General features: G+C 45.9%; 1 protein-coding gene across 1 annotated transcript in view; it reads left to right on the plus strand.

Moving 5' to 3' along the window:
- Positions 1 to 26759, plus strand: part of CCDC43 (coiled-coil domain containing 43) — a 101505-nt gene that overhangs the window by 59507 nt on the left and 15239 nt on the right. The window contains exon 3 of the mRNA XM_078645156.1: positions 18475 to 18610. Coding sequence (XP_078501282.1) covers positions 18475 to 18610 — 136 coding nt within the window. The remainder of the gene's footprint in view (positions 1 to 18474; positions 18611 to 26759) is intronic.

The raw sequence follows: 26759 nt of genomic DNA on the forward strand, positions 1-26759 counted from the left end.
GCAGATTAGCATCCGTATCGAATATTGCACCAGTGGTCTGGGAAGCCCATTTTGGAGCACTCTATGCTAACCCTGCCGAAGAGGCCTCCTTGTCCCTTCCCCTCAGACCCCTCCATGAGTATCGATTGGAGGGGCCGTTGGATACTGTGCTGGGTGAGGATGAAGGGACTCCCTTGCTCCTTATCCAAGGACCCCTCCATGAGTATCGACTGGAGAGGCCTTTGGACATTGCGTTGGGTAGGGTCGTAGTGGCCCCCGTGCTCTCTTCACCAGGAGCCCTCCATGAGTATCGATTGGATGGGCCCGTGGACATCACGCTCACTGAGGTTGAAACTGCAATAGCCAAACTCCCACCTAACAAGGTGCCTGGCCTAGATAAGTTGCCTGGGGATCAATTTTGGTCTCAACCGAAAATTTGGGCACCATATTTGGTCGTTTTATTTAATGCAATATTGAAGGGGATGGACCCGCCAGAAACCTGGCTTGGAGCAGAGATAGTCCCCATCCACAAAAAAGGCTGCCCCCTAACCCCGTCTAACTATAGGCCCATCAGTTTGATAGACACTACGCAAAAACTGATGGGCAGGATTATTTTAGACAGAACTCAGGGGTGGATAGAGGAAAACGAGATTTTGAGTACTCCAGGCTAGACAAGACTAAGTTTATGATTTTTAATCCCCCTAAACAGACCCGTCCAAACCCACTTTTGAATGGTACTCCTCTGGAAAGAGTCAAGACCTTTGAGTACCTAGGTATTACTTTAACGGAAAATCACGACTGGGGTTTTCAGACAGCAAAGGCGGCTCTTGGGCTCTTCAAAGTGGTGGGTGGAATTGGTAAAGTGCAGAGAATTTCTGATTTTAAGCCAGCGGCCCCGGTCGTTGAAATTTATAGACTTCAGCCCAGAATGGCTTCTATGTACGGGGCAGAATTATGGGGACACCAACGAATAACCAGCCTCATGAAGGTTGAACATACCTTCATGAGGAATTTATTGGGTTTGCCAGCCAGTACACCGCTCATTCCCTTACGTATGGACCTGGGGTTAGACCCTATGGAGGCGGCAGTAGCAGCACGGCCAATGCTGTACTGGAAGAGACTTTGGTCAGTGCCTGAACTGGCTTCGTATGAAGAAGAATTTACAGAGGTGTGGGCTTCTTCAAAAACAAAGAACATTCCGTGGCTTCTACATATCAGGGCACTTAGCAATTGGATTGGCCTACCAGAGTTGTGGGATAATCCCGAAGAAAGCTGCCCAGGGATAACCAAGGCAGACCTGTTATACCATCTTAGGCACCACAACTCATTATTTTTACAGAGGTGTACTACCGTGGGAAGATTGACGGTAGAGTTCCTCCAAGTAAAAATCGTATCCAAAAAGGAGGATTTTTTGGATGCAATTCATCCTCCACTTGCGAGGAAACTGTACATGCAGTTTAGGATCTGCAGTCTTCCACTCAGGGCATTTACCTGTAAATGGGCTAACACAGAGAACATTGCGTGCCAGGCATGCAATTACAAGCGAGAGGACGCATTTCATGTTTTTTTTTTTTGCCCTGCCTATCAGTTAACAAGGAAATGTTGGTTGATTCCACTCTGTAGGAACCTAGGCTTGAGCCAATGTGCCCAAGCTTGTAGAGTCCTAAGGTATGACACCCACCCCCCTATTGTTTTTGCTGTCTCACGGTTCCTATTTGGCATGTGGCGTAGACGGAAAAGTTTTTTATAATAATCATGTCTATTTCTATATTTTACTTTGCTTATCTTGATAACTATTAAGGTTTAATCTATTCTTAGGCTTAAATTTTACTGTATATGTTATTTATTGTTTTTACTTACCCTGTGCTTGTATGTATGTATTTTATCTGCACTTTTATGGTCTGTGGTGACCGAAATAAAGTTATCAATGATGATGATATAGGAATGTATTCAGGGAATAACAAACGTAGCAGGTTCGTGGTCGTTCTGGAACTGTTTTTAAGTGCTATACGAATAGTACCACCATACGTGACAGACTGCGAGGTAAGAGTAGAAGCAAATACATATCCAGTTGCCACTAGGTAGCAGCTTAGTCCTGCTGAAATCTACTTTTTATCTATAGGGAAACATAACTTGACGTCAGTGATCACTGAGTTACAGACTCAAGCTTGTACATAGTGTTCGTGGTAAACCCATACACAGAAAACACAAAGTTCCCTTCAAGTGGGCAGAGATATCACTAGCCACACAGGTGCAAAATAGCCTAAAAAAGCAGGACTAGTCAAGGATGTTTTGCAGTGGGTTGTGCTGAAGATTTGCTCCATAGTATATGATTCAACTTCACTGAAGCAGTATCTGAAGCTTAGATTTTTTCACTACTGGTCTCACTATAGACAAGCATTTGCAATGCAATAGGTCTCGCATTAGAAATGTTTGAGCTATTGGTATTGTAATTGACACGTTTTTTTTTTTTTTTTTTTTTAAATAGCGAAATTAATAGTTTCGTCATTTACAATACCAATAGTTATAACTTTTGCAAATGTGACACCTATAGCATTTGTAATGCAATATGTGTTGAATTTACGTGACTTAGATGTATTAGTATTACAAATAACAATGTCTTACTTTTTTAAATAATTAATACTTAAATAAAAGTTATTGCAATTTATAATGGCAATAGCTTAAACTTTTGTAAATAACTTTTGTGAAGATTATGTTCAGTGTATTTTATTGTAACGAAAATCCAAGAACAGAAGTGAAATATTAACATGTTTGTTACATTTGTAATAAAGCTTCAAACGTTGAGAGAACATATTTGAACCAGTTTTTGTTGAATAGTTGCACAGATTGATGCTTTGGTGGCGCTGAGTGATGTTGTGATGACGAACGAGTGATGCAGTGGCGTTCAGTGATGCTGTGGTGAGGGTGTGTGTGAGGGTGTGTGTGAGGGTGTGTGTGTGAGGGTGTGTGTGTGAGGGTGTGTGTGTGAGGGTGTGTGTGTGAGGGTGTGTGTGTGTGAGGGTGTGTGTGTGAGGGTGTGTGTGTGAGGGTGTGTGTGTGAGGGTGTGTGTGTGAGGGTGTGTGTGTGAGGGTGTGTGTGTGAGGGTGTGTGTGTGAGGGTGTGGATGAGGGGAGAGTGAGAGGGGTGTGAGGGTGTGGGGTTGTGAGGGGGTGAGGTTGAGGGCGTGTGAGGTTGAGGGTGTGTGAGGGGGTGAGAGGGTGTGTGAGGGGGTGTTTTATAAGACATAGAAACAAAGAGGTGTGCGTTGAAGCAAGTGAGCCTTCAGTATACACAGCCTTGTATTTGTAAGTCGAAAAGTATACACCATGGCTCAGAGGCACTAATGAGAAGCTTGTGGGAGAGAAGGGAGGTAGAATAAGGAGGAAACAAGGGGAAATAAGGAGTGATGGAGGGAAGGAATAAGGGCTATGACTGGCTGGAGAAAGAGCAAGGTACAAGGGAAAAACGCCAGGGAAGGAGGAATGAGGGGCTTTTGCATGTTGGGTAGCGAAAAGCACGGAGGGGAAGAGACAACGGCAATAGGGAGGGAATAGAGGGGGCAGGGGGCATAAGAAAAACAAGGCACAAAATGGATAATTAAATACTCCAGTCAATCAACACAAGAGGAGTTTGACAATATCGCACATCAATGGATGAAGGATACAGAGCAAGAGAAACCAACATGTTAAGGCCGATCGCCTAAAGCAAGTATAGAACACGTTTAATGTGAATAGCACAAACATCGCACATGTCCCACCAAAAAGCAGTTCATTCCCTAACCAGTGACAACATACATATGGCTCAAATGGATTAAACTGCGTTTCCAAAACCAAGCCAAAAAAATATGTGAAGGACACAACAACAGACCGTTGAATGGAGAGAGCTGGCCGAAAACTCCTGTAAGTATATTACGTATATAAATTTAGTAACATCAGAAGATATTGGCTAACGCCAGAAGTAAAAAAAACAACACTTTTAGTGAATATAAAGATATGGCAAGCCCCTCTAAAAAAGCAACGTTCTAAAATCGCCAAAGTGTATGGAACTCCCAGACAGAAGATGTTTTAAGTTTTTGTTTCATATAAAAAATACATATATTGTTAGCCATCAGCCACTCACTCCGTTTTCCAGTCAGAAGTGCTCCAGCCTCTTGTGTGGCACACAGGGCCACTCTGCCGTCGCTCAGCACCACAGCCACATGGCGCAGGCCTGTTCGACGCTGCAGTGAATTTATTAAGCGTCGGAATCAAAGACAGGAGGAATGTTGCTGTGAGCCGGGGAAAAGGCGAACTAATGACTGTCAAAGTAAGGCATTTGATATACTTCTGACATCAAAGTCAAGGCCGTGCCTTTTCCCTTTTCTTTAAAATACCATCTTTCTTGAGAACCTCCAGTTCACTTTATGTTGAAAAGTTCTAAATAATAAAACCTTTAATCTAAATCTCGTGAAATGCATAAATCTCATGAAAATCGTGCACATTAAAAGGGCAGTACGACTATTACTGTATACAGTAAATACAGGAGTCAGTGGCGGTCAGGACGAGTTATCTGAAAACAAACAGTGCCACAATGCCAGAGCAAGGTTTTGAAATCCGTATAGCCTATATGTCACAATTTTGAATCGCAACAGGGCCAATACTGGCTCTCATTCTTCTGAAGTCCGTAAATTTGGTACGATAAAATTACTCGCAACTATTATTTGCAGTGATGTTGAATGACAAAACAGTGCAGTATCTAGCGCTTTGACACAAGTTTTTATAATGAATAAAGAAAACACTTCAGCAAATGTAGCCAACTAAATTGTAGCGCAATAAGAATTTATCAGCCTAGGACGAGGGTCACAGTTACTTACGAAACAAAACTGTCCTGTGGCCCCAAAAGCTTTGCTAATCCGTATGTTATAGAAATAGAATGCTGTTGGGTAAGATTTCTGTGCCAAAGTATATAAACTACGAAGGAGATAGTCTACCTTCCTCGTGAATCGAAGGAACAATAGTTTTATTGACACAAGAAAGGTTAACTTAAAAATGAAATCCCAACACATAACTCTATCGCTGTTTGTTGCAGAAAAATAAGCTATTGTCTTCGCAATTGCAGTACTGGGCACACAACGTCTCCCCACTACCGGAGACGGCGGTGACATCAGCCCTCGAGGCAAACCCTGTCTCTGCATATCTAGGAGCAGAAAGCAAACCGAAAGCAGGGCCCCGAGATTGGAAATGAAAACCTGAGTAGGAAGGGAAAAGGTGAATAAAAGGATTTCACAATCTAATTTCCGAGCCTCAAACCCGACGCAGTCAGTATTGTACCAAGCGCAGTTTTAAACAAGCCAGCAACAAAACAAAAAAAATGCGTGGTGAAAACGAGGCCTGACACGCAAATAGGATTTCCAGCAGGGAGAAAGGAGAGGCGTGACACGCACGAACTGTCCTGAAGTGGCGGAGAAACAACGGAGCGGGCTGCGGAGTCTGGACATGGAGGGACAGGACGAGAGGAGCCGGTGAGGGGGGGCGTCGGGGCACATTGACGGTGCCCGCCCCCCCCCAGTGATGGAAGCCCTGCGTGTGCCCGTGAGCGGGGTTGGGAGTGTGTGTATGTAAGCCCCGGGGGGCGGGGGGGGTGCGCTTATATGTGCCTGCGTGTGTTGTACCTGTGTGTGTGTGTGCCTGCCTGCGTGTATGTGTGTGTGGTGGGGGGGCGGCAGCGTGTGTACGTGTGCCTGTGTGGTGTGTGTGCAGGGGTGTGGGGGCTGGCTGTGTGCGCACGGGAATATGAGGCACGAGAGGGGCACGGCGCCGTGCGCACCCACGAGGTCAAATCTGCGCTCGTGCCCCTCTCGTGTCCACATTCCCAAATACGGCTGACAATAGGTCTAGAAGCAGACAGCAATCAATGCTTCGTATTGAATGCAGGTCTGCTCGACCTAAAAAAGGAAAATATAAATAAGATTTTTAATGGCCTTCATATAAGGGCCCATTCCTGGAGGTGGGAGCTTCATGCACATATAAACAGTATAGGAGACCCTTAACCCTTTCACTGCTATTATTTTATTGTGTACCGGGTATATAACAGTTCATTTGCAAAAATATAAAGTGAAAAATCGGTATAAAAAACACCTATGTATTTCTGAATTGGAAACAAAATTTGTGTTTAGTAACAGTAGCTATTTGCACATCTCCGAAATTGTGCATACCCATACTAGCATGTGAATTATAGGACATTTTTCAAAGTGATTTCTTTTCTACACATTGTCTTACATTTAGAAGTTAGGAATGCATCGAAAGTCAGTAGGTAATAACAGTTGCTCTACAATTATGTGTTCCCCTATGTCTCCTGATAAAAATGATACCTCACTTGTGTGGGTAGGCCTAGTGCCCGCGACAGGAAACGACCCAAAACGCAACATGAACACTACATTTTTACAGTGAAAACTGACCCTTTTTTCCCAAAGGGTCTAGCTGTAGATTTTGAACGCTAGCTCTGCCGGCACGTAGGGAAACCTAGCAAACCTACGTATTTTTGAAAACTAGACACCCAGAGAAATACAGGATGGGGTGATTTGTCTGGCTCTCGCCAGGTTCTCTTAACCAGAATCCCTTGCAAACCTCAAACTTTGTCAAAAAAACAAACACTTCTGTGATGGAAAGTTCTGCAATCTGCGTGGATCCACAAAATTCCACCCACCCTCCATTTCCCAAAGACTTGAGATAAAAATTATACCTCACTTGTGTGGGTAGGTCATTTTTCACTGTGAAATTGTGGTGTGTCTTTATGTGGTCAAAAGGTTACAGGGGCCTAAGCGCGACCTACCCCAAATAGCCAAAAAAAGGCTTAGCACAGTGGGGGAAAAGGTCTAGCAGCGAAGGGGTTAAAGCCCGCCAATTGCTTGGCATTTGTTGGCTTCATTGTCACTCATGTGCTTGTTTCTTCTTGGTCAGCGGCTGTAGGCTTCCATCCCATTCATGTGTTTCTCTCACCTCGTATTAAGTGTGTTTTTCCACTGCTCCTTTATAGGTCTCGCTGGTGATGCAGCGCGAAAGCGCTGTCGCCAACGAGATCTATTGTGGTCGTCTTGCCTGCCAAGTGGTACAGACTGGGGCACGCGCCGATTGATGTCTGTGGACGTGCTTATAAAGAGTCGCGCTTGCGCAGACTCGCTTCCATATACACACACAGCCCCTGCTTTCGCTTGGCTAGCATGCACTAACGGCGCGCACACACACACACACACACACACACACACACACACAGCCAGCCCCCCTTCCTTGAACACACACACACACACACGCACACGCGCACACATACACACACATACACACACATGCACATGCACACACACACACACACATGAGTGCATTGTGCCTCCACTCACCGCATCGGCGGCCTCAGCCGCCACTCCTGACTTCTGCAGCCACCGCGGGGCCCCGCGTCACCACTGCTCCTCTGGGTCAGCCACTCCGTGGGCACGGGCTTCAGAAGACGGAAGTCCCGCCCAACGACATGTTTCGGTTTCGGCAGTGCACGCTCACGTCTTGTGTTATTGTGTTGTCGCACGCTGCAAGGTACATATCTTCTTTTTCAAGACAGTTTTGTCGTTCATTTGCATGTGTTTGCATGGAACATGATGATGAAGTTATGGATTACTTTTATAAGGCTTTCTGCAGCTATATGCCTGTCAGTGGAGTGGGGCGAAACTGTATATTGTTTCTGGCATTCCTGAGCCCTTCTGGCACAGACATCTGCCTTGTTTGTGACAGGGAATGTATTTGTGAATCCTGACTCTGATTGGAAGCCCGAGCTACAAAGAATGTGACGTGTCTGGAATCTGGCATCCACCCAACCCGGACGCTGTCTCCTACATGTGGGCGGGAGCCGGCTCTTGTGAGCTCCGTCCTGTCTCCGAAGGTTCTGCTGTCAGCTGTAGTGATCTCAGCAGGGAATGTGGCGCTTGTGTGGTGAATGACGGTTGCTCTGTCCCACCACTGGCACTTCATCCCAGAGGCGCTTGAAGGCGTGGGGGCTGCCCCGAGTCACTGCGCTTCCATAAGCGAGGTTGAGGCACCTCTCGGATGCGAACATGTAAACTGGAACTGGAATCCTACCCTGATAGCACCATTATCAAGCATCCCGGCAAAGAAATGAGAAAAAACTGAAAAAAAGAAAAGAGACGGTTTCCAACTATCTCTTTTGTGTCATTCGGGGGTCCGGAGCACATGCAAATAGCAATCTATTTTTGAGAGCGACAGGCCTGATAGATGGCATTATTTATTATTTTGTATCAAAAACTAAAGACAGGCTTGTCACCCCAGCAGAGGCGCACAAAAAAATTAAAACCAACTTCTTATTTTTGAAGGTAGTTGGGCCACTGCTGGGCGCCTATAACACATGTAAAACCTAGAAAACCAGGGGGTCTTATAAGAAGCTACTTAGTCAGCTTCACAAGGCCAGACTTCTTAGTTAAGTGAGTAAAGGCACCGAGTCCTATATAGCCTCAAAAAGTAAGGAACAAACAGTAGACAAAAACAAGGACGTAAGTGATTGTCGGTGAGACTCAAAATAAGTCAGTGGATTCCCATCAATATATCGTGATGATCAATTTTCTCATTTGGTCCTCCAAACGTTGGGATGGTATGTCTCTTGATCATTGAGACATTTATCCATACCCACTGTACCAGACTAAAAAATGGGTCAAGCCCACAATCACATTCTGACCATGAGAAATATAATCAGTGGGAATAGTGCAGTGCAAAAACAGAAGAAGTGGTGAAATAAAATAGGGTGAAGAGTCCAGATAAGGAACTATTTTATTTAGGTACTGGCTCTACCCCTAATTAAAACCAAGAACAGTGCAAAAAATCAGTTTTAAACAAATAACTGCTAACGGGCCAACATGTTTCAGCCAAACGGGAAATCATCCCACGGCTTTCTTCAGGGCCTCTGCTCTATAATTTTTGCTACTGCAAAAAGTGATGATACTAACTTCAAAAAAGGATACAAATAAACGTATAAGGGTTACTGTTCCTCCATGTCAAGTGGTGTGTCTCACCATCTACAAAACAAACACATAAATACCAAGTTATTCTCTTACTTTGTTCCATACATAAATTCAAACTCATAATTACAATTTCTTGTAGCTCACCCAGCTTGACCGGGGACCGGACCTCACCTCACCTGGACAAAGCTCAGGGAATAGGAGGCCCCGCTCTGTGGAAGTAAGGCATGAGATGCAAAGGTTGAAGAGAGGAACACATGGGCTCCTGTAAACCCTTCCTGCCCATATACCATCCCCCCTTTCACAGGCTCACACTAAAGGTATGCATCACTCAGTGTGGAAACCAGAAAACAGCTCCACCTCGCAAACACACAACCAGATTAAAACTGTGTACTGACGTCAGTATAATGGCATGAGTGAAAAGCTCCTGGTCAAAGTTGGAGACTTGCAGGAGTGAACTCAATGGTACATTTCGCAACCATACATCGCTTAAAATAAACAACGCATAGTGTAATTTCTAAGTTGACTGTGCTTGATGGCAGAGTCAAATAAAAACCTGCGTATTAGCGAAACACAATATTCAATCTGTAACAACCAGCAGCTAGAACTAGTCAAACTTAAATGGCACAATAAAGCAATGAACTCTATGTTCAAGAAATTAACTATATACAAAAGTTCTGCATTAAAAAACTACCCTCCTCAAACTCTCAGCCTGCTGGGGCCTATACACCCACCTGTCCGTCGTTGCCTCGGGCGGAACCTGAGTCAAGGGGAGGGCAATGACCGGTGCATGGTGGGTGTTTTTTATCTGTCATGTCGGAAAAGGGCTGACCAATCACTCCCCAGCCCTTATGCTGTGCCGCCTGCAACAGCACGTCATTGTCAAAAAATCGTACAAAGAACTCACATGTCCGTGTTGTTTGAGTCCACCACTTCTGTATTAATTATCCACCATCCGTCCGTTATTACATCAAAGGGCTCGCTCCTCTGGCGAGTCTACGGCATATCAAATGTTTGGAAAAGGTTATTAAATAAAACTAATGCCTGATGTTTACCAACCCAATGAATTTCTAAACCAGCACAATTGCCTGCTCGGAGCTCTCCTCTTCAGCTTAGTGGGATGTTAACGCAGACTCGTTGCAGTCTCGCGATAACTTCAGGACTTCAGAATGACATCATCTGCATTATTGCTGTAGTTCTAAAATGTACTCGCGGACTAATTACGGTCTCGCGGTAACGTTGGAACTACGGGATGACATCATCAGTGTGCCTGCTGTAGTTCTTAGTATCTCGACAGGATAACTTTATTGGCAAAAAAAACCTTTGTTGTTTCACATTAAAAACCACTTTCTCTGGATGGTAGGTAACTCCGGTGTGTTTCTAGAGACTCCTAACGGATGAACCTTAAGTTACCTCGTGGCCTACTTGTCAAATTCATAAATATATTATTATACGTCTGCTCAGCCTTAAAACTGCCTCGTTCAAAAGTGGTTAGCCAGGGGTTAGCTGCTCTAGTCTAAACTCAAATTTCAGCCATATCTCCCACCCGAATGGTTAGTAATTGCAATGATTAAACTATAGACTCTCTTCTATAGTATGCTATTGGCTGCTTAATAGTATAGTAAAACGCTGTCCTCGGTAGTATAGCAGCAGCATAGCCAGCTAGGTAGTATAATTTAGCAAGATAACCGCTGCCCTTGCTAGTCCATCCGTCCCAAAAACTGACCAGCTATGGACAGTGGATAACGGAAAAAGCTGCAACAATTGTATATATATGTATACATAACTACAGGGATACCTGCGGAAATTTGTATTAAAGGCTGACTCAGCATATCTCGTCGTTTAAGCTCTGAGTGTCAGTCACCAGCTTATAAATCCATTTCTGCTCTTTAGTGAACAAGTACTTGGAGACATCACTAATGTGCGATGGTATAAACGGTTTCTCCAGTACAGTCCACTGGAAGTCCTCTTCTCCATGCTTCTTATCCACAAAATGTTTAGTCTGTCTGGTGAGCGACTTCCTGCATCTGAAAGAACTCTTATGTTCGAGCATTCGTGTTTGGACTTTCCGAGTTGTCATGCCGACATACCTGGTGGAACTGGGGCAGGTCAGTAAATAGATCAATTGGGCACTATTGCAATTAGTAAATTGCACATGCTCCCAAGGGCGACCAGTGCCTATGTCTATCGATGTGGTGTTTTGTCTGTGGACAAATAGAACAGCACCCACACGGATGGTGTCCTGCCACAGCTGGTAAGTCCCATAATGTACCAATCATACGTTTGGGTTTCTCCTTTGGTCGTGTGTGGACTAAGAGATCGCGTATACTGGTCGACTGCTTGAACGCAAACAATGGGGGTTCAATTTTGTCATTGCTGCAGTTTAGAATGTGCCAATGGCGACATACAATTTTTTGGATGTTATTGTTTCGTGTATTGAAGGTACTGACAGAGGTCAAACGGTCCATAGATGGTTTCTCTATTGGAGGCTCAAGAAGAGCCTCGCGGTGATTGTTCTTAGCCCGTTTCAGCGAGCGTTTTTTCAGGTTCCTGGGATAGTGTCTAGCCTGAAGTTGTTGTGACAGGCCCTCGCATGTTTCTGAAAAGTTTGTGAAGTGGAACAATTTCTCTGAACTCTGAGAAATTGTCCATACTGTAAATTATCCCGTAATGCCTTCGGATGATGGCTTCTATATTGTAGAAGAGAATTTCTGGCCATCGGTTTGGGGTACAGTTCGCTGTGTAGCCCTGTAGGTGTGGCATAAATAGAGAGTCTCTCCTTGTTGATCTCTACTGTGAACCGCAAGTACTGGTTCCTAGTATTCAACCACTGATGGAATTGCAAAATCGATGCTTTATCACCTCTCCACACTACAAACACGTCATCGATATAACGTTTCCTCCACCTGATGGATTCATAGAATGGATTGGTGGGTACCAAGATGTGTTGTTGTTCAAACGTGTGGACAGGTTCGCCAAGCTAGGAGCGAAAACGCTTCCCATGCTGGTCCCTGATGTCTGGAGATCAATTGTCTCCTCATACCTAAAAAAAATGTCTTTCATTGCCAGTCTCGCTAGTGACTTTATGAACTGAACAGGTGTAATAGTGTCCAATTCAGATGCCCCCAGGATGGACATGATGGTCTCTAAAGTCTCATCCTGGGGGATAGAAGTGTATAGGGACTCTACATCGAAAGAGACCAAATAGTCTCTTTCAAGATCGTGTTCAATATCAGGAATCACTCGGAGCACATCTTTAGTATCTTGCAGATAGGTGGGCATGGTGTGCACAATATGTCTCAAAAAGTAATCCACGAAAGTGGAAAGGGGTTCCAGAATGGAACCCTGACCTGATGTAATCGGTCTCCCAGGAGGTGGTCTCTGGGGTTGGTGCACTTTCGGCAGAACGTAAAAATATGGCATCGTAGGGTGCTTAGTCTGCAAGAATTGTGCTTTATGATTGGTGATCCAACCTTCACTGAGTGCCTCCTCTACCAGGATCTTAATTTAGTCGGTCAGTTTCTCAGTAGGATCTTCTGATAGGGGCTCATAAGATCTCCTATCATTAAGTTGACGGAGGCATTCAGACCTATATTCTCTAGTATCAAGGATCACGATCGCACCGCCTTTATCGGCTGGTTTGATCGTGATCGTAGAGTCCTGTGATAGAGACTGTAAGGCTAAATGTTCTTGTCGAGATAGGTTTTTGAAGGTGTTAGGCTTCACATCCCATAACTTCTCAATATCATCCCTGACCGCATTCTCAAACGTCAAAACCTGGGACGATATCGAATGGGAGGGTGGTTGGAAAGTCGATTTGTCAGTAAGACTCTCAACTTCAACGTGTTTATCCTTAAAGAAGTATCGGAGTCTCAATTTTCGGAAGAACTGAGCTAGCTCACATTGAAACAAGAATGGATCCCCATTGAATGTTGTAACGAAGCCCAGGCCTCTATTGAGTACGCTTTCTTCCATCTCGTTCAGTACTTTGCTGCTCAGATTTACTATGAGGCTGGATTCGTTTCAGTCCCCGTCGGAGGAGGATTCCTCCTGGTGTGACTGCGCGTTCCTGCATGTGGCCCCATCGTGTCGTCCCAGTGTACCTGCATCTGTTGGTTTCTTCTTTTACCTCGTGACCTCCGAGGGCCAAACCCTAAAAAGGGCTGGCTATTGTAATTTGTCTGATAACCTGGGAATTGTGCCATTGGAAGTTGATTATGCTGTTGAGGCTGGGGAGGGTGACCCCATGGCCCTGGAGGCCACCATGGCTGATATTGTGGTGCCTGGTATCCTCTATAATTGTTCAATCTATTCTGTCTACCTCTAGCAAACTGCACCGGTGGGCCGGATGAATCAGAATCGCTATTGGTATCAGAACTGGACCCTGAATAGTTAGAGCCATATCTTTGGCCACTCTTTCTGAATTCTGGAGCAGAATAAGTATCACTTGTATAGGGATAAACACGTTCATGTTTAAATTTGTCTAAGTCTTTCTTGAATTTATCCAACTTGATTCGCAATATGGAATCTTTAAATTCTTTGTTGTTTTTATTAGATTCCTCTTGTTGACGTTTGAAAAGAGTAGATGTCACCGTGGTTTTAATTTGTGATTCTAGTACTTGAATTTCGATTAAGATCGAATCGGCTACCCTTTTAGCTGTGCTAATTATGAGGATAAGCCAGTCGCACGTACAGCACCAGGCTATCAGTGACCAGTCCTTCAAGAAGGTCCTATCGTTCAAAAACAATCGAGGAGCATTGGTCACTATCAAGCCTGGCGGAGCGCAGCTTGCCCTAAGGTATTCTGCCATTGCAATGCCGTGTACCAAAGTGCGTGAGTGTGATTTCTTCAATGTTAGAACCTTAGTCCATTCATCAAGTGCACCTACTGATGGAATTGGAAGTGCTTCCAAGATACTCGGCATGCTTTCGAGTATAGATTGAAGAACTGTATCGTCATAAGCCAGTCCACTAATTTCAGCCATGTTATCACAGCTTGTAGATGCGAGGGTGCACCGTCTCCCGAAACCCACTGCCTGAGTGTACAAAGAAATAGTGCTCTCAAACTAATTCACACTGTGTAATTAAGATAGACTACCCACTAAGTGTAATCATTTACATCAGACCCGCAGCCGACAGCTGCTCAACACGCCAACAAACACCACAAGGAGAGAGAGGGTCACAGGGATATTTAAAGACCTGCCCTGGTTACATCCCCTAATGTACTCATATAAAACCTAGACAACCAGGGGGTCTTATAAGAAGATACTTAGTCAGCTTCACAAGGCCAGACTCCTTAGTTAATGTAGTAAAGGCACCAAGTCCTATATAGCCTCAAAAAGTAAGGAACGAACAGTAGATAAAAACAAGGACGTAAGTGATTGTCGGTGAGACTCAAAATAAATCCATGGATTCCCATCAATTTTCTCATTTGGTCCTCCAAACGGTGGGATGGTATGTCTCTTGATCATTGAGTCTTTTATCCATACCCACTGTACCAGACTAAAAAATGGGTCAAGCTCACAATCACGTTCTGACCATCAGAAATATAATCAGTGGGAATAGTGCAGTGCAAAAACAGAAGAAGAAGTGGTGAAATAAAATAGGGTGGAGAGTCCAGATAAGGAACTATTTTATTTAGGTACTGGCTCTACCCCTAATTAAAACCAAGAACAGTGCAAAAAAGCAGTTTTAAACAAATAACTGGCAACGGGCCAACATGTTTCAGCCAAATGGGAAATCATCCCCCAGCTTTTTTCAGGGCCTCTGCTCTATAATTTTTGCTACTACAACACGTGGCAGAAAATCTGTGACTGACAGGTGTCCTGCAAGGCATCCAATGCGGGCTTACTTGTGACAGTGTCAGTGCCACGCAAAATCTGCACTGCCACCACACCACGCAACCTAAGCACTCCCACAAACTGAGGCAGTAAAATCACATCACAATGTGCACCGCCAGCACCACATGAGTCATGACCAGAGCACAAGCAGCACCCTACACATAGTGTGCAGAGTCCAGCAACGCACAATCAAAGGCACAGTCTGCATCACCCACAACAACAACGTGTGCAGCCCCACAATGAGACAGTTACTCACACGCTTTACAATGTGTGCAGCACCATACAACCAGAGCATTGGCAACACCCTTTACAGCCCAATTCCACATAATCTAGAGCAGTCAGCATCCCCCGCAGTCAGCACGCTGTACAGCTTGTGCAGCCATACAATAAGACACAGCACACCCGTCATAGTGTGCGCACAGGCTGCATCTACACAATCCAAGCCAGAAACTATAAGCAGCCTGCATAATGTGAGCAGCCAGTACAAACATAATGCGACACACGCCGCACACCGTGTGCTTTGCACACAGCAACCTGCATATTTACACTCTGCAAAATGCTAGAAAGCCAGTACCGACCCTTTACGGCATGATAAAATAAGCATTTGCAATGCAATAGGTCTCGCATTTGCGAGAGTTTAAGCTATTGGCATTGCAAATGATAATGCCTTTTATTTGTGTTTATAAAGTAAACGCATAAATAAAAGGCATGGTCATTTACAATGCCAATAGCTCAAACTCGTGTGAATGCGAGACCTATTGCATTGCAAATGCTTGTTAGGCTCTGCTTTTATCCTTGGGTTTTAGCACGGTACACAGTCCGTTTTGTTCATGTACTTCTCCCTGTCTGTGTTTCACCTCTTGTCAATCTGCCTGTCAGCACCTGCCCTCCCTCCATTATTTGTCCATGTTGCCTCACCCCACGCACCCTCTCTAGTCTCCCTACCCCACGATACTTTCCCTAAATTGTCCATGTTGGCCCCCCACCCACCAACACAAGAAAAGCACAGTGATATGGAAACCTCTGGCCGTGTCATAGTTCTTTTTTCCCTTCCACATCCTCCGTTGTCTCTCTTGCCCTCCCGCCTCAGTGTTTCTTCTCTTTCCTTACGGCAGCAATAAAACAGACCAGCATTGGCCAAGCCAATAGGTTTTGCCTATGCAAGAGCTACTGACTTTGGCAATGTGTTTTAGCCAGGTTGTACATTAGTGTGGCTGCTGTTCAGTATGGCTAAAGGTTTGTGGGATTGAGGAGAGTCGTATAGAGTGGCGTAGATTGGAGCATCATAGAGTGGCATAGTGTCGTGGAGTACACTGAAGGGATGTAGAGTGGTCAGGAGGAGCTTAGAGTGCAGGGGCATGAAGGGTAGTAGAGTGTTGTGGCATACAGTGTTGTACAGTAGTGTAGAAAAGAGTGGTGTGGGAAACGTCCTTTAGGACGAAGCCAGAATCACAATGTGCTTTCACAATGCCAGCAATAGAACAACGCGTCGTTAGCACACATTCGTTCAGCACGCACATCGTTACAACAACTTGCATTAGAAGGGGCACATTTGAGAAATGGTTTTGGATTTAAAGTCCAACACCCTCCCTACTGTTGCACAGACTGGAGTTGGAATAGTAAATGATCCTATTCCAAAGTCCAGTGCCCATCTAAGGCAAGCCATTGTAACGACTTGTGTGCTGAAAGAATGCATACTAAGGACGCGTTGTTCTGATGATGCAGTGTCATAAAGTGGAGTGATGCAGCGTTCCTCCATCTCCGTGTCTACATTAGCTTTGCTCCTTCTAGTAGAAGTTGCCACAGCTTCTTTCTCATCACACCACCGTACCATTCAAAGACATAACAAGAGGACTCCTCCTTATCATACTTGAGAATCTTGCACCAGAATAGCCTCTCTGTCCTGTTGGCATGCAGCAACTCACCATCTCTGTTCCTTACATCTTGTGTGTCCTCACTGCTTCTTAGGTCCCCAACAATGGGCAAACGTCAGGAGTCCCCACCAGGAGCCCAGGCAAAAGTAGAGATCCTAGGAACCTTTGAATGCTTACCCCTTCATTTTCTTCTGATATATGCACCTTCATCGCTCTTGCTGCCTTTGTCTTGCATGCTTGTTAACCCCCTTCGCTGTTCCTGCTTTGCAACCTCCTTTATCTCCCTTCCATCTTTGTTTGGCCATGCATATTCTTTCATCCCCTTCCTTCTCCTGTCTATATTCACCCTCATCTTGATTCCTGCTTTGCATTATCCATTCACAGATATTCCTACTTGTTCCTTTATCCACTTTGATACAGCTGCCTTTAAAGATTTCATTATTTCCATTCCTTCTGCACTTTCCTTATGTAGTCCATCTTATTTGCTTACTAAACCCTTCTCTCCTGTGTTCACATATTTGCATAGTTTAGTTAGCATTTTTCTCACCATTCAACATTCTCCGCTGCCGTCTCCCTGTTTCTATGTCCTACGTGCTCTCCTATCCCTCCTCCTCCTCCTTTGCCTGATATGCTCCTCTATCCATGCCTCATTCTTTCCTGTATTGCACCGTTATCCTGTCTCTCATACATGATTACTACTTCCCACTTGCTAATCTATCATGCGCACTTCTCTCCTAGTTTAGTATTATGCTGTACTGATCTTTTGTTTTATCGACATCCTAATCATCCTTCCTGTTTTACTACCATCCTCTGCTCCATCGTTGAGTATACTCCCTTAACCCCAACCCTGCTGGTGACGGAACCACTCCGTCATCAGCTGCGGTCGCGCTGTGCTGATGACGGAGCGGTTCCGTCACGGCCCGCTCGGCACGCCTGCGCGGCGCGGATTCCGCGCCTGCGCTGAGCGTTCCATTGAGCGGGCGGGGCCGTGACGGAACCGCTCCGTCATGAGCACAGCGCAACCGCGGCTGGTGACGGAGCGTTCCGTCACCAGCATGCGCCCGCCGCCCCGCCCCCTTAGCGCTGCGGCGGAATAGCCGCCGCAGTGAAGAGGTTAATCTTATCTAAGCCTCTCTGTCCCATATGCTAGTCTCTCACAACCAGTACCTGCCTCTTGGAGATTCCTCCCACGTGCTGGTATCTTTCCCAAACCATTTTATGTGCTCCTCTCACTTCTACATATTCCTTTTACGATTCATCCCCTACCTTTAATCCTTTTATGATTCATCCCCTACCTTTAATCTGGCAAGCTCCACACTCACCTCCTTACTCCCTCGTCATAAATGCGTCCTTGCACCTTAGATTAGTTACTACCTTCTACTCATTCCTTCTCGATCCTAATTAGTCTTAAATCAACTTCATGCCCCTTTTTTCTTTCCTATAAATAATTGATCACTTTCGTGTTTTTCTGTGCTACTCTCAACATTTTTTTTATCAACATGTTATCTGTTACCTAACGAACATCCACTTTTGTTCAGGTCTTAATTCATCCAACAAGTAGTCATTCATATTGTGAAAAATTTGCAGAAGTTTGAGTGCTTAAACCCTATTTGATGTTGATCCTTTCATTAAGTGTGTGTGTGTTTGTGGTTTTGAGCTGGACTGGTCTTTGACTTGAAGCTGGTGCATACTAGCTAGGGTAAAAACTGGATTATTAAATTCCTGGAAACTTTTGCTATGGTCACCTTTTTGAATTTGCTTTAATCAAACCAATCTTCTTTTGCCTAGATGAGATCAAAGCGATTGCAAGCATGATGGAGAAGCAGGCCCAGATTGTAGTGAAACCGAAGGAAATTTCAGAGGAAGAGAAACAGAGGAAGGCTGCTGTCTTGGCACAGTACGCCAACATAACTGATGAAGAGGAATATCCTTTTTCCTACAATACAGCAGTGAATATAATGGAATATATTTTATTAATATATAATCTATTGTGCGTTCTGTGATTTAGTATGGTAACATACTTTAGGTCGCTCCAGCAAAAGAATACACTGCCATTGCACAGATGTTCCTCTGGATACTAGCGTAAAATTAGAATAAGAACTTACAGCAGACCCGATGATGAAGCATGTCACACACATTTGTGTGTGAGTGAGGGCAGTTTTTTCAAACATACAACTGTTACTGCTTGTATTCTTCGTTGTTTGTGGTATTTCCTCTCCACCTCTTCATTTGTGTTTCCTGTAAAAGAAAGCAACCAGGTGGGATAGCTTGTAGAAGTCATGCACATGCCTAATACAAAGAGCTAGCAAGAATCAAAATAAGCAAAGGGTAGAATGCCAAATCACCTGGTCAGATGTAGCATTGCAATAAGGATGTTAGCATTCCTTGCTTCAAGTAAAGGCTTTTTCTTATGTAAAGGAATGGAAGAAAGAACATGTGATGGGTAGAAACTGCAGATAGGCCCTAATGCGCAGGTCAAAGGCTCTTCTTGTAGCTAGAATGCAAGGTGAGAGTTTAAGTACAATATTCTCAAGTAAAACAGCTGACTGTTAAATCTTTAGTGGGCTTTAAGCAGATATAAAATGAGATTGCTCATTGTTGCATCCTTTCTCACCATCCTCAATAATATCAAGCGGGTAACTAAAGGCAACGTCTTTATTTTCACAAACACGTTGAATGATGCACTGACTCAAATTAATCAGAATCTACAAAATTATTATGACAAGAATTATGGTTATCAGTATTTAAAAAATCCTCATTCCAGAGTTCCCAAATGTCCTTGATAAACAAGATCAAATGCCACTATGATATCCCAAAAACCCTTTCTACATTCTTCCCTTATGTATTCCTCCTTTGACTTATCCCAAACCTCCTTTTACTACTATGATCTGCATAATTCATTTTTAGACACTCTTTCCTCCTCCATCTCTCCTTTTAACTATCCCAAACCTTATATTACTATTATGATCTCCGAAATAACATTTTCTAGACTATTCCCTCCCTTTGTTATCCTGTTCAATTACTAGACTTGAATTCCACTGCTCAAATTAACTCATTTCCCTATACTAATCTTTTTGGGGCACCAGAGTAGCGTGCTACTTACTAGAAAGCGATTTGATGCCTCGTCAGGGCAGCACTATATAAATACAATTACAAACCTCTTACATGACTTTCCACCCAAGTGGCTAACCCCTCCCTTTGGCTGTGAGGATGTAAAGTAAGACCATTCTGTTCGGTACAAACATACACTTCTGGGCATCTAACTGACTGGTTTAAAACATAAGGAAATGGCTGTGGCATTGACTGCTTTTTAGGTTTCGCCTGGCCGAAGGCTGTGCACTGCGCAGCTTTTCGGCGCAGGCGAAATCTAATGTTTACTATATGGGCTATAGGAACGTCCCCCGGCTCCCATTGGCTAGCTCCATAAATGGAGGCTAGCCATTGGAAGCAGGATCTGTCCGTCAAGGCCGGACCAGATTCGGGGGCGTTCCCGCGATTTTTTCGCTCTCCGCCTCTGCGATGTCGTCATCGCGGCCGTGGGCGGGGTTTATTTTTTTTGTCGTCCGTTTGTTTTCTTCCCATTCCACGGCCGACCGCCGCCGGAAGAAGTACAGGTGAGTGCCCGTTTACCGCCCACCCCCCTCCCGCTGTCCGTTTGCCCGTTCCCCCCCCCACCGCTGTCCGTGCTTAATGCTTGTTTGTTGTTGTTTTTGTCTCGTTACTCTAGGCGACCCATTGCTGTTCGTTTCCCCCTCTCCAGTCTCTGTCCGCCCGAGACCTAACAAGTAGCAACACACAATAGGAAACAAATGGCAGCAGAGGTGAAATATCGTAGTGACTTAATATCCAGAGTATGCTACCAATCGTGCCGTAGTGAGGGGTGGTGAACTTAGACTCCAAGACTCACCTAATATTGGTAAAGATAGCGCCCCATCTGCTTCAGCACAACTTATGACATCTATATTAGGATGTCCATTTGACATTAGAATAAAGCGTATGTGAGACATGCTGAAACCTCATGAAGCACGTCCTGTATTAACTACTCACAGAAAAGCAGACCCACCTCGCAAGGACCATGATCGGTAAGGAGTGAGATAAGGTAGTGTGCCGGGGCAGTTACGGAGCCTACCCCTGGACTTCCTCCTAAACCCCGTGCCGAGGTGTAGAAGTGTGCGGGCCCCACCTACCAGTCCCAAACACTCACAGGGGTCCTGTCACTGGTTCAGTGTGTGTAACCGGCCCGCACCATCACCCGCCCCGGGTCTGGGTACAAAGAGAAAAGGGCCACTGACTTGGGACCCAGGGGGTGGGCTCAGCTACTAACGCAGAGTGCTGGGTGTCTCTCTGAAGCTTGGAAATACTTACCCTCTTCTGTTGGAAGCCGCGCAGCTCACCTACCCCTTCGTGCTGAAGCCGGGATGGGGCTGAGCGGCCAGTCCAAGCCGCTTTTAAATGCCGAGCCGTTCTCCGTACGGGGGTGGCGGGAAGCTGATCGGAGCCAGATGTGAGTGCGCTTAACATGTGACTTATTGGTACATGCTAGTGAGAGTGGGCAAAGCATGTTGGCCGTCTTGGAGTGGATAATGGTTCATTGCCAGAGGTAAACTCGCAGGGCATTCGTGAAGTTTAACACAGCTGTGTTCATTTAAGTGACAAGGATATAGGTCAATAAACCTGGGTAATGTCTAGTATGGAAGAACAAGCTGTAGATCACACAGCGCCGGAAGCCAGCGCGGGATAAATGCTCCAGGCCAGGAGGAAAGTGAACAGCTCAGTTTCAGTGCGGTAAGGTAGCTCAGTGCGTTAACAACCCTGCCGCACATGCTGCCAGAATGGCGCCACGAGTCAAAGGCTTGCCTCAAACACATTAATTACTAATACTGTAGATAATAGTAAACTGTTCTCTCCAGCCGTTGAAACGACAGAAATGCGGTAAAGTAAAGTAAAGTCCACATTTGTAAAGCGCACAATCACCCGTAAGGGTCTCTAGGCGCTGGGGGCCGTCGGAAAGATTAAGCGAGCTATTGCCCAGAGTCACATGGTGCTGGGCTAACCTGCCGCCGGAGCCTGGGATCGAACCGTGGTCCCCAGATTCCAGCGTCAGTCGCCCTATACAATAACAAAGTATTACTGACATTAGTGCGGATCTGTGCAGACACACCAAAATCACCTGCTTGAAAACATGGTGGGCCTGACTCAGCCTTTCATCTGCTTCAGGTCAGTGACATGACTGCCACGTCTGGTTGGTATGACTTGTTCAAAACGTTGTGTAGTGACTAGATAATTCAGCAGAAGTGGCTTGTGCTATACAAGTACGTGTTGTTATGGTAAACCTTCGTTAAGAAAAAGACCCATTGCGACTTTAAGCCTTCGATCTGAGAGCACTCGTGTCCTTGTGTAAACGTTGGTAATCTTGCACTGATAATATTGTGATTCTATAAGAGGCGTGTCATCTAGGCGCTGGAAGAGGAAACTAATTGTTTTATTAGCGGCACTACAGGCTACTCTAACGGAATGATGGTTGAAAAATGCTACACCAGTTCGCAAGTCTGGACTGGCACCCTTTGGGTTCCACTGTATTGTAATTGCATTCATATAGCGCCTAGTGCCCTGTGGCGAGGCGCTGTAGCGCATGCAGTAGATGGCCCCTGGCTTCTCAGCGCTCTTGCTCTCTGTCATTGAAGCCTTTCTTGCTGGGCCTCTGTCCCAGACACTCATTATCGTCTCCATGAGAAGCGAGTTCCTAGAGTGACTTCCGGGCCCAGACCGCAGCACACCTGCCCCTGCCCATCGGGGGCCTCTAACTCCCGCAACCTGACAGGACAGACGGCCGACCCCTCTCGTGGTCCCGCAGGAGCCTCGTTATGTCGGAAAGAGAGGAAACAGCCGACTCCGACCTCATCGGTCTGCAGGAAAGAGGAGACCGGGGCCGCTGCCTCTTTCAAACCGCGGCGGGAAAGTGAGACCGGCCGCCGGACAGGCCCAGAGAGACCGGAGAAGAGAAAGACAGAGGCCGGGGGAAGAGAGAGACAGCGGCCGGGAGAAGAGACGGACGGGAGAACCTTGCACCCCACACCGAGCCAAGGGGACTACTGCTCCCACTCCCTCCTATCACACACCGAGCCTAGGGGACTGCAGCTCCCACTCCCTCCTATCACACACCGAGCCTAGGGGACTGCAGCTGCCACTCCCTCCTATCACACACCGAGCCTACGGGACTACAGCTCAAGCACACCACATGCATCCACCATCCATCCACTCCCCACCCAGCCCCCATCCATGCATCCATCCAGACACCCATCCATTCCTCCACCCGCCATCCATCCATCCACCCCCCACCCAGCACCCATCCATGCATCCACCATCCATCCATCCACCCACCCATCCACCCACTTTCACACACACATCATCCACCCATCCATCCAGACACCCATCCATTCATTCACCCGCCATCTATTCATCCATCCATCCATCCACCCAGCCACTCACCACACTAGTGGTAGGCACTTTCTTTTCAAAATCGTATATAAAAAGTTCAAGTTCATTGATGGAAGGCGTGCAATTAATTGCTGGCACATCTTTATTCAGAGCTATCCGTCATACCACATATTGAGTCTGCAATAAAAACATCGCATCATTCAAAAGGCGTGCAATATATTTCTTTATTCCATCCATTCTCCCCCCAAAATATTTATTTATTCCGTCAGTGTGCAATAAAAAGATCGCATCATTCAAAAGGCGTGCAATTAATTGCTGGCACATCTTTATTATCCTCCAATGTTCTAACACAGCCCCCCAACTGCCTAATTGCTGGCACATCCTTATTTTTCTTTACGTCAAAAATACATCCTCCCAACATCGGGTAACATCGCATGCGTGCGATGTTAAAGGCATTGTGCCGTTGTAGCATCCATAGTAAAAGCCTGCGATGTAAAGGATGATGCGATGTAAAAGTCGCGGTGCGATAGCACCGCCATGTATTAACATCGATGTAATTGGTGTTTCCCGGGCAGGGGGTTACTGAGAACAGGCTGGACTTTGAAGGCTGTCGAACACGCGGCTGTTCTCACAGGTAGCGTCGAATTTCATCTTCTGGTGCCCCGCACTGCCCATTTGTGTTCAGAGGACCCCCCCCCCAACTATGCCCACCCTCACATTCGCAGTCTTTACTCCTCCTTGCAGGTTAGAAAAGTAATCAATTGTATTCGCCCTATTAACAACATACTAGGATATTCATCATTTCAGAGTGGAACTGTAATTTTAATATTGATGGAAGAGCCCTCACATCTTGCCTATTTTAAACATATATCTTAGAACGTGCCTCAAGTGGAGCACCTTTTCGTGTACAGACCAACAGTACAGGCAAGGAGGCAGTCCCACAAACTCCCTTTAGTGGAGGGGCGAGAAAAGTGCTTTCGGTCAGCCGAGACTTGAACCACAGGTAAGAGGCAGATAAGAGGGGCCCCTGCCAGCTCCGACCTACTCCCCGTGACAAGCTAGGGCGGTGTTACCAGACGCTGCCTGCTGGGAGAATGACCATCTGTGGAGCTTGAGGAGTAGGTATCACCCCATGTGCTCATCACGTCAGCTCCCCACGCCCAACTACCTTTACTTCGAACAATTGTAACTACTTAAACATGACTGAACGCTTGTATATAGCGCTACAACAGCAGGACAAACTCATGTGGGAAGTGGATTCATGGCTCAGATAATATGAAAATAGAGTCCCTCCGTGTGGGAGGGGGTGGGTGAGCAATAACCCTCGAAAGACAAACACTCCAAATGTATTCTCCAACAGCAACAGCCAGAGAACGTCCACGACTTTGGAAAGAAAGCGTTGAGCTACAGTCTGTTATTTTTTAAAGATTTCTGACACACACTCCAAAGAGCTTATCCAGAGTAACCCACTCCGAGGCCTGCTAGTGACCCCTGGAGGCCTCTGCAAACATTGTTGGCGGGCTGGGGGGGGGGATGGATGCAACCAAACGCAGGAAAGAGCTCCTTTTACAAGAGCTCGTTACCGGCACCGCCAGAGTGCTGACTCCGCACTTCTCAGTCTGTGAGCCCCTGCCAGCGTCTTTCGAGTGGACGGGACGCTGGCATCATGAAGCGCTTTCTCTGCTCTCCGGCCTAGTCTACGGAGAGCACTCTAGTAAAACACTTCTGCTCCATTGGTCTGGGCCTAATTTATTACACATTGAGTGCGTGGCTCCAAAGTATTTTTCGGGAGCCCGCTAGCAGTGCTGCATGGAGCCGGAGCGATGAATTGCCAAGGCTGCCAAAATAGGGCGTATGGTCGTCCTGGAATGCCTAGGACAGTCCCAGGTTGTCATAATCTATCCCCCTAATATTACCTCACACATTGCCTGCAGCCTTAAGAGACACTGTATAAGTTTTGCAGGGTATGCTGACCACCATATCCTGCAAAACGCATATAGTGTTTTCGTCTGGCACAAGTATGTATATGCTTTTGCTGGTTACCATTCAACACAGACCCAAATGCAGCGGGGGTCAGCTACCAATCCTTGACCATTAGACACAGGTCATTATATGATCCTGCAGAAAGCCTCTGAACACGGACCGTAGTACAGCAGGATTGCTACCTACGCCTGCCTATTAGACACAGACCAGTGCGTGCCCCTGCTGATTACCCCCACCACAGACCATATACACTAGGACTGCTAACTACCACTGAGCATTAGACACAGGCCAGTGTGTGCCCCTGCCAATTAGCACTCAGCACAGTCCTAGGTCCGTCTATGACCCAGCGGATTACCACTCAACACAGACCCATATAGAGTAGGATTGCTACCTACGCCTGAAGATTAGACACAGACCAGTGTGTGCCCCTGCTGATTAGCACTCAGCACAGACCCAGTTTCAAATATCCGCATCTGCCCAGGGCCGAGTGTTAGCCTCGGGTCAGTCTCGGGTCAGTATGCAGTCCCGTACAAGAGGAGGTATTGCCGACCACTGAGCAGCAGATTCAGGTCAATATATACTCAACAGGTTCAGACCCGATCGGGACGGTGGGATTGCTACCTATCACTGAACACCAGGCACATGCCCACTTCCTCAGGCCGGCTTCACCTGAACAGTGAACAAAGGCACTACTCCCCTCACAGATCTGTTTGGGCGTTCGTTTCCCACGTAATATCAAGTGCCCGAGAGTGTGGATTACAGACTTCTGCTGCGTGAAATGGTGTGTTCCTTACAATCTAATACTAGATGCAGACACAAATGCGAGGGTTGTAACCTCCCAACAGCGGGGGGACAGCCATACCCTTTCCGAAAACCTAGGAGCTGTAACTGCAGAACAGCAGTGCGGACTAGATGTTTGGGCAGGTGCAGGCCCTGTGCACCTTCTAAGTTCGTAGGGGCCCTCCCTGCAAAAGAGCATGTAAAGCCCGCTGAGGAAGGCTGTGGAGCAGGTAATGTAAATGACAATGCCATTTATTTATCTGTTTTCAAAACCAACACATAAATACAAATTTTGTCTTTTACAATGCCAATAGCTCTAACTTTTCCAAAGGCGAAACCATTGCATTGTAAATGCTTGTTTCAGAATCTGAGCATTATGCCTGGTCTCCTGAACGCCTATCCTATCCCATAGTTGGGGAAGAACATGGAGAATAATCGGTTTGTTTTCAAGACCTCCTGGCGCACCTGTTGCTGTTGAAGAGGGTGAATATTAGAATGTTAGCTATAAAGACCACATAGCATGCCTAACCCCTTACTTGACGTAGCTAGGAATGGACGTGCTTGCTGCAGATGAAATTTGATTTGTTCTTTTGATGTCTGCATTTGTGAAACAACATGCCATTGAGAAGACTTTGTTAATAAGGGGTTACTTCTTAATGCATGGGCTTTAAAACATTGTCACTTTCACTTTGGCCTACAAACACACTCCAGTTAGTTTCTTGATGGTCACAGAACTGCCTCCTTTGAAATTCAGCAAGATGAATTTTAAGATGAAGCAGTTTATAGCAACCAGCACATTCAAGCAGTCGTGCCCATGGCAGAACAGATGAGGCAAATTTTGTTTTTTCTGTGGCACTCTTAGCAAAGGCACT

Source organism: Lissotriton helveticus, chromosome 5_1 (genome assembly GCF_964261635.1).
Source record: "Lissotriton helveticus chromosome 5_1, aLisHel1.1, whole genome shotgun sequence".
Taxonomy (NCBI): Eukaryota; Metazoa; Chordata; class Amphibia; order Caudata; family Salamandridae; genus Lissotriton; species Lissotriton helveticus.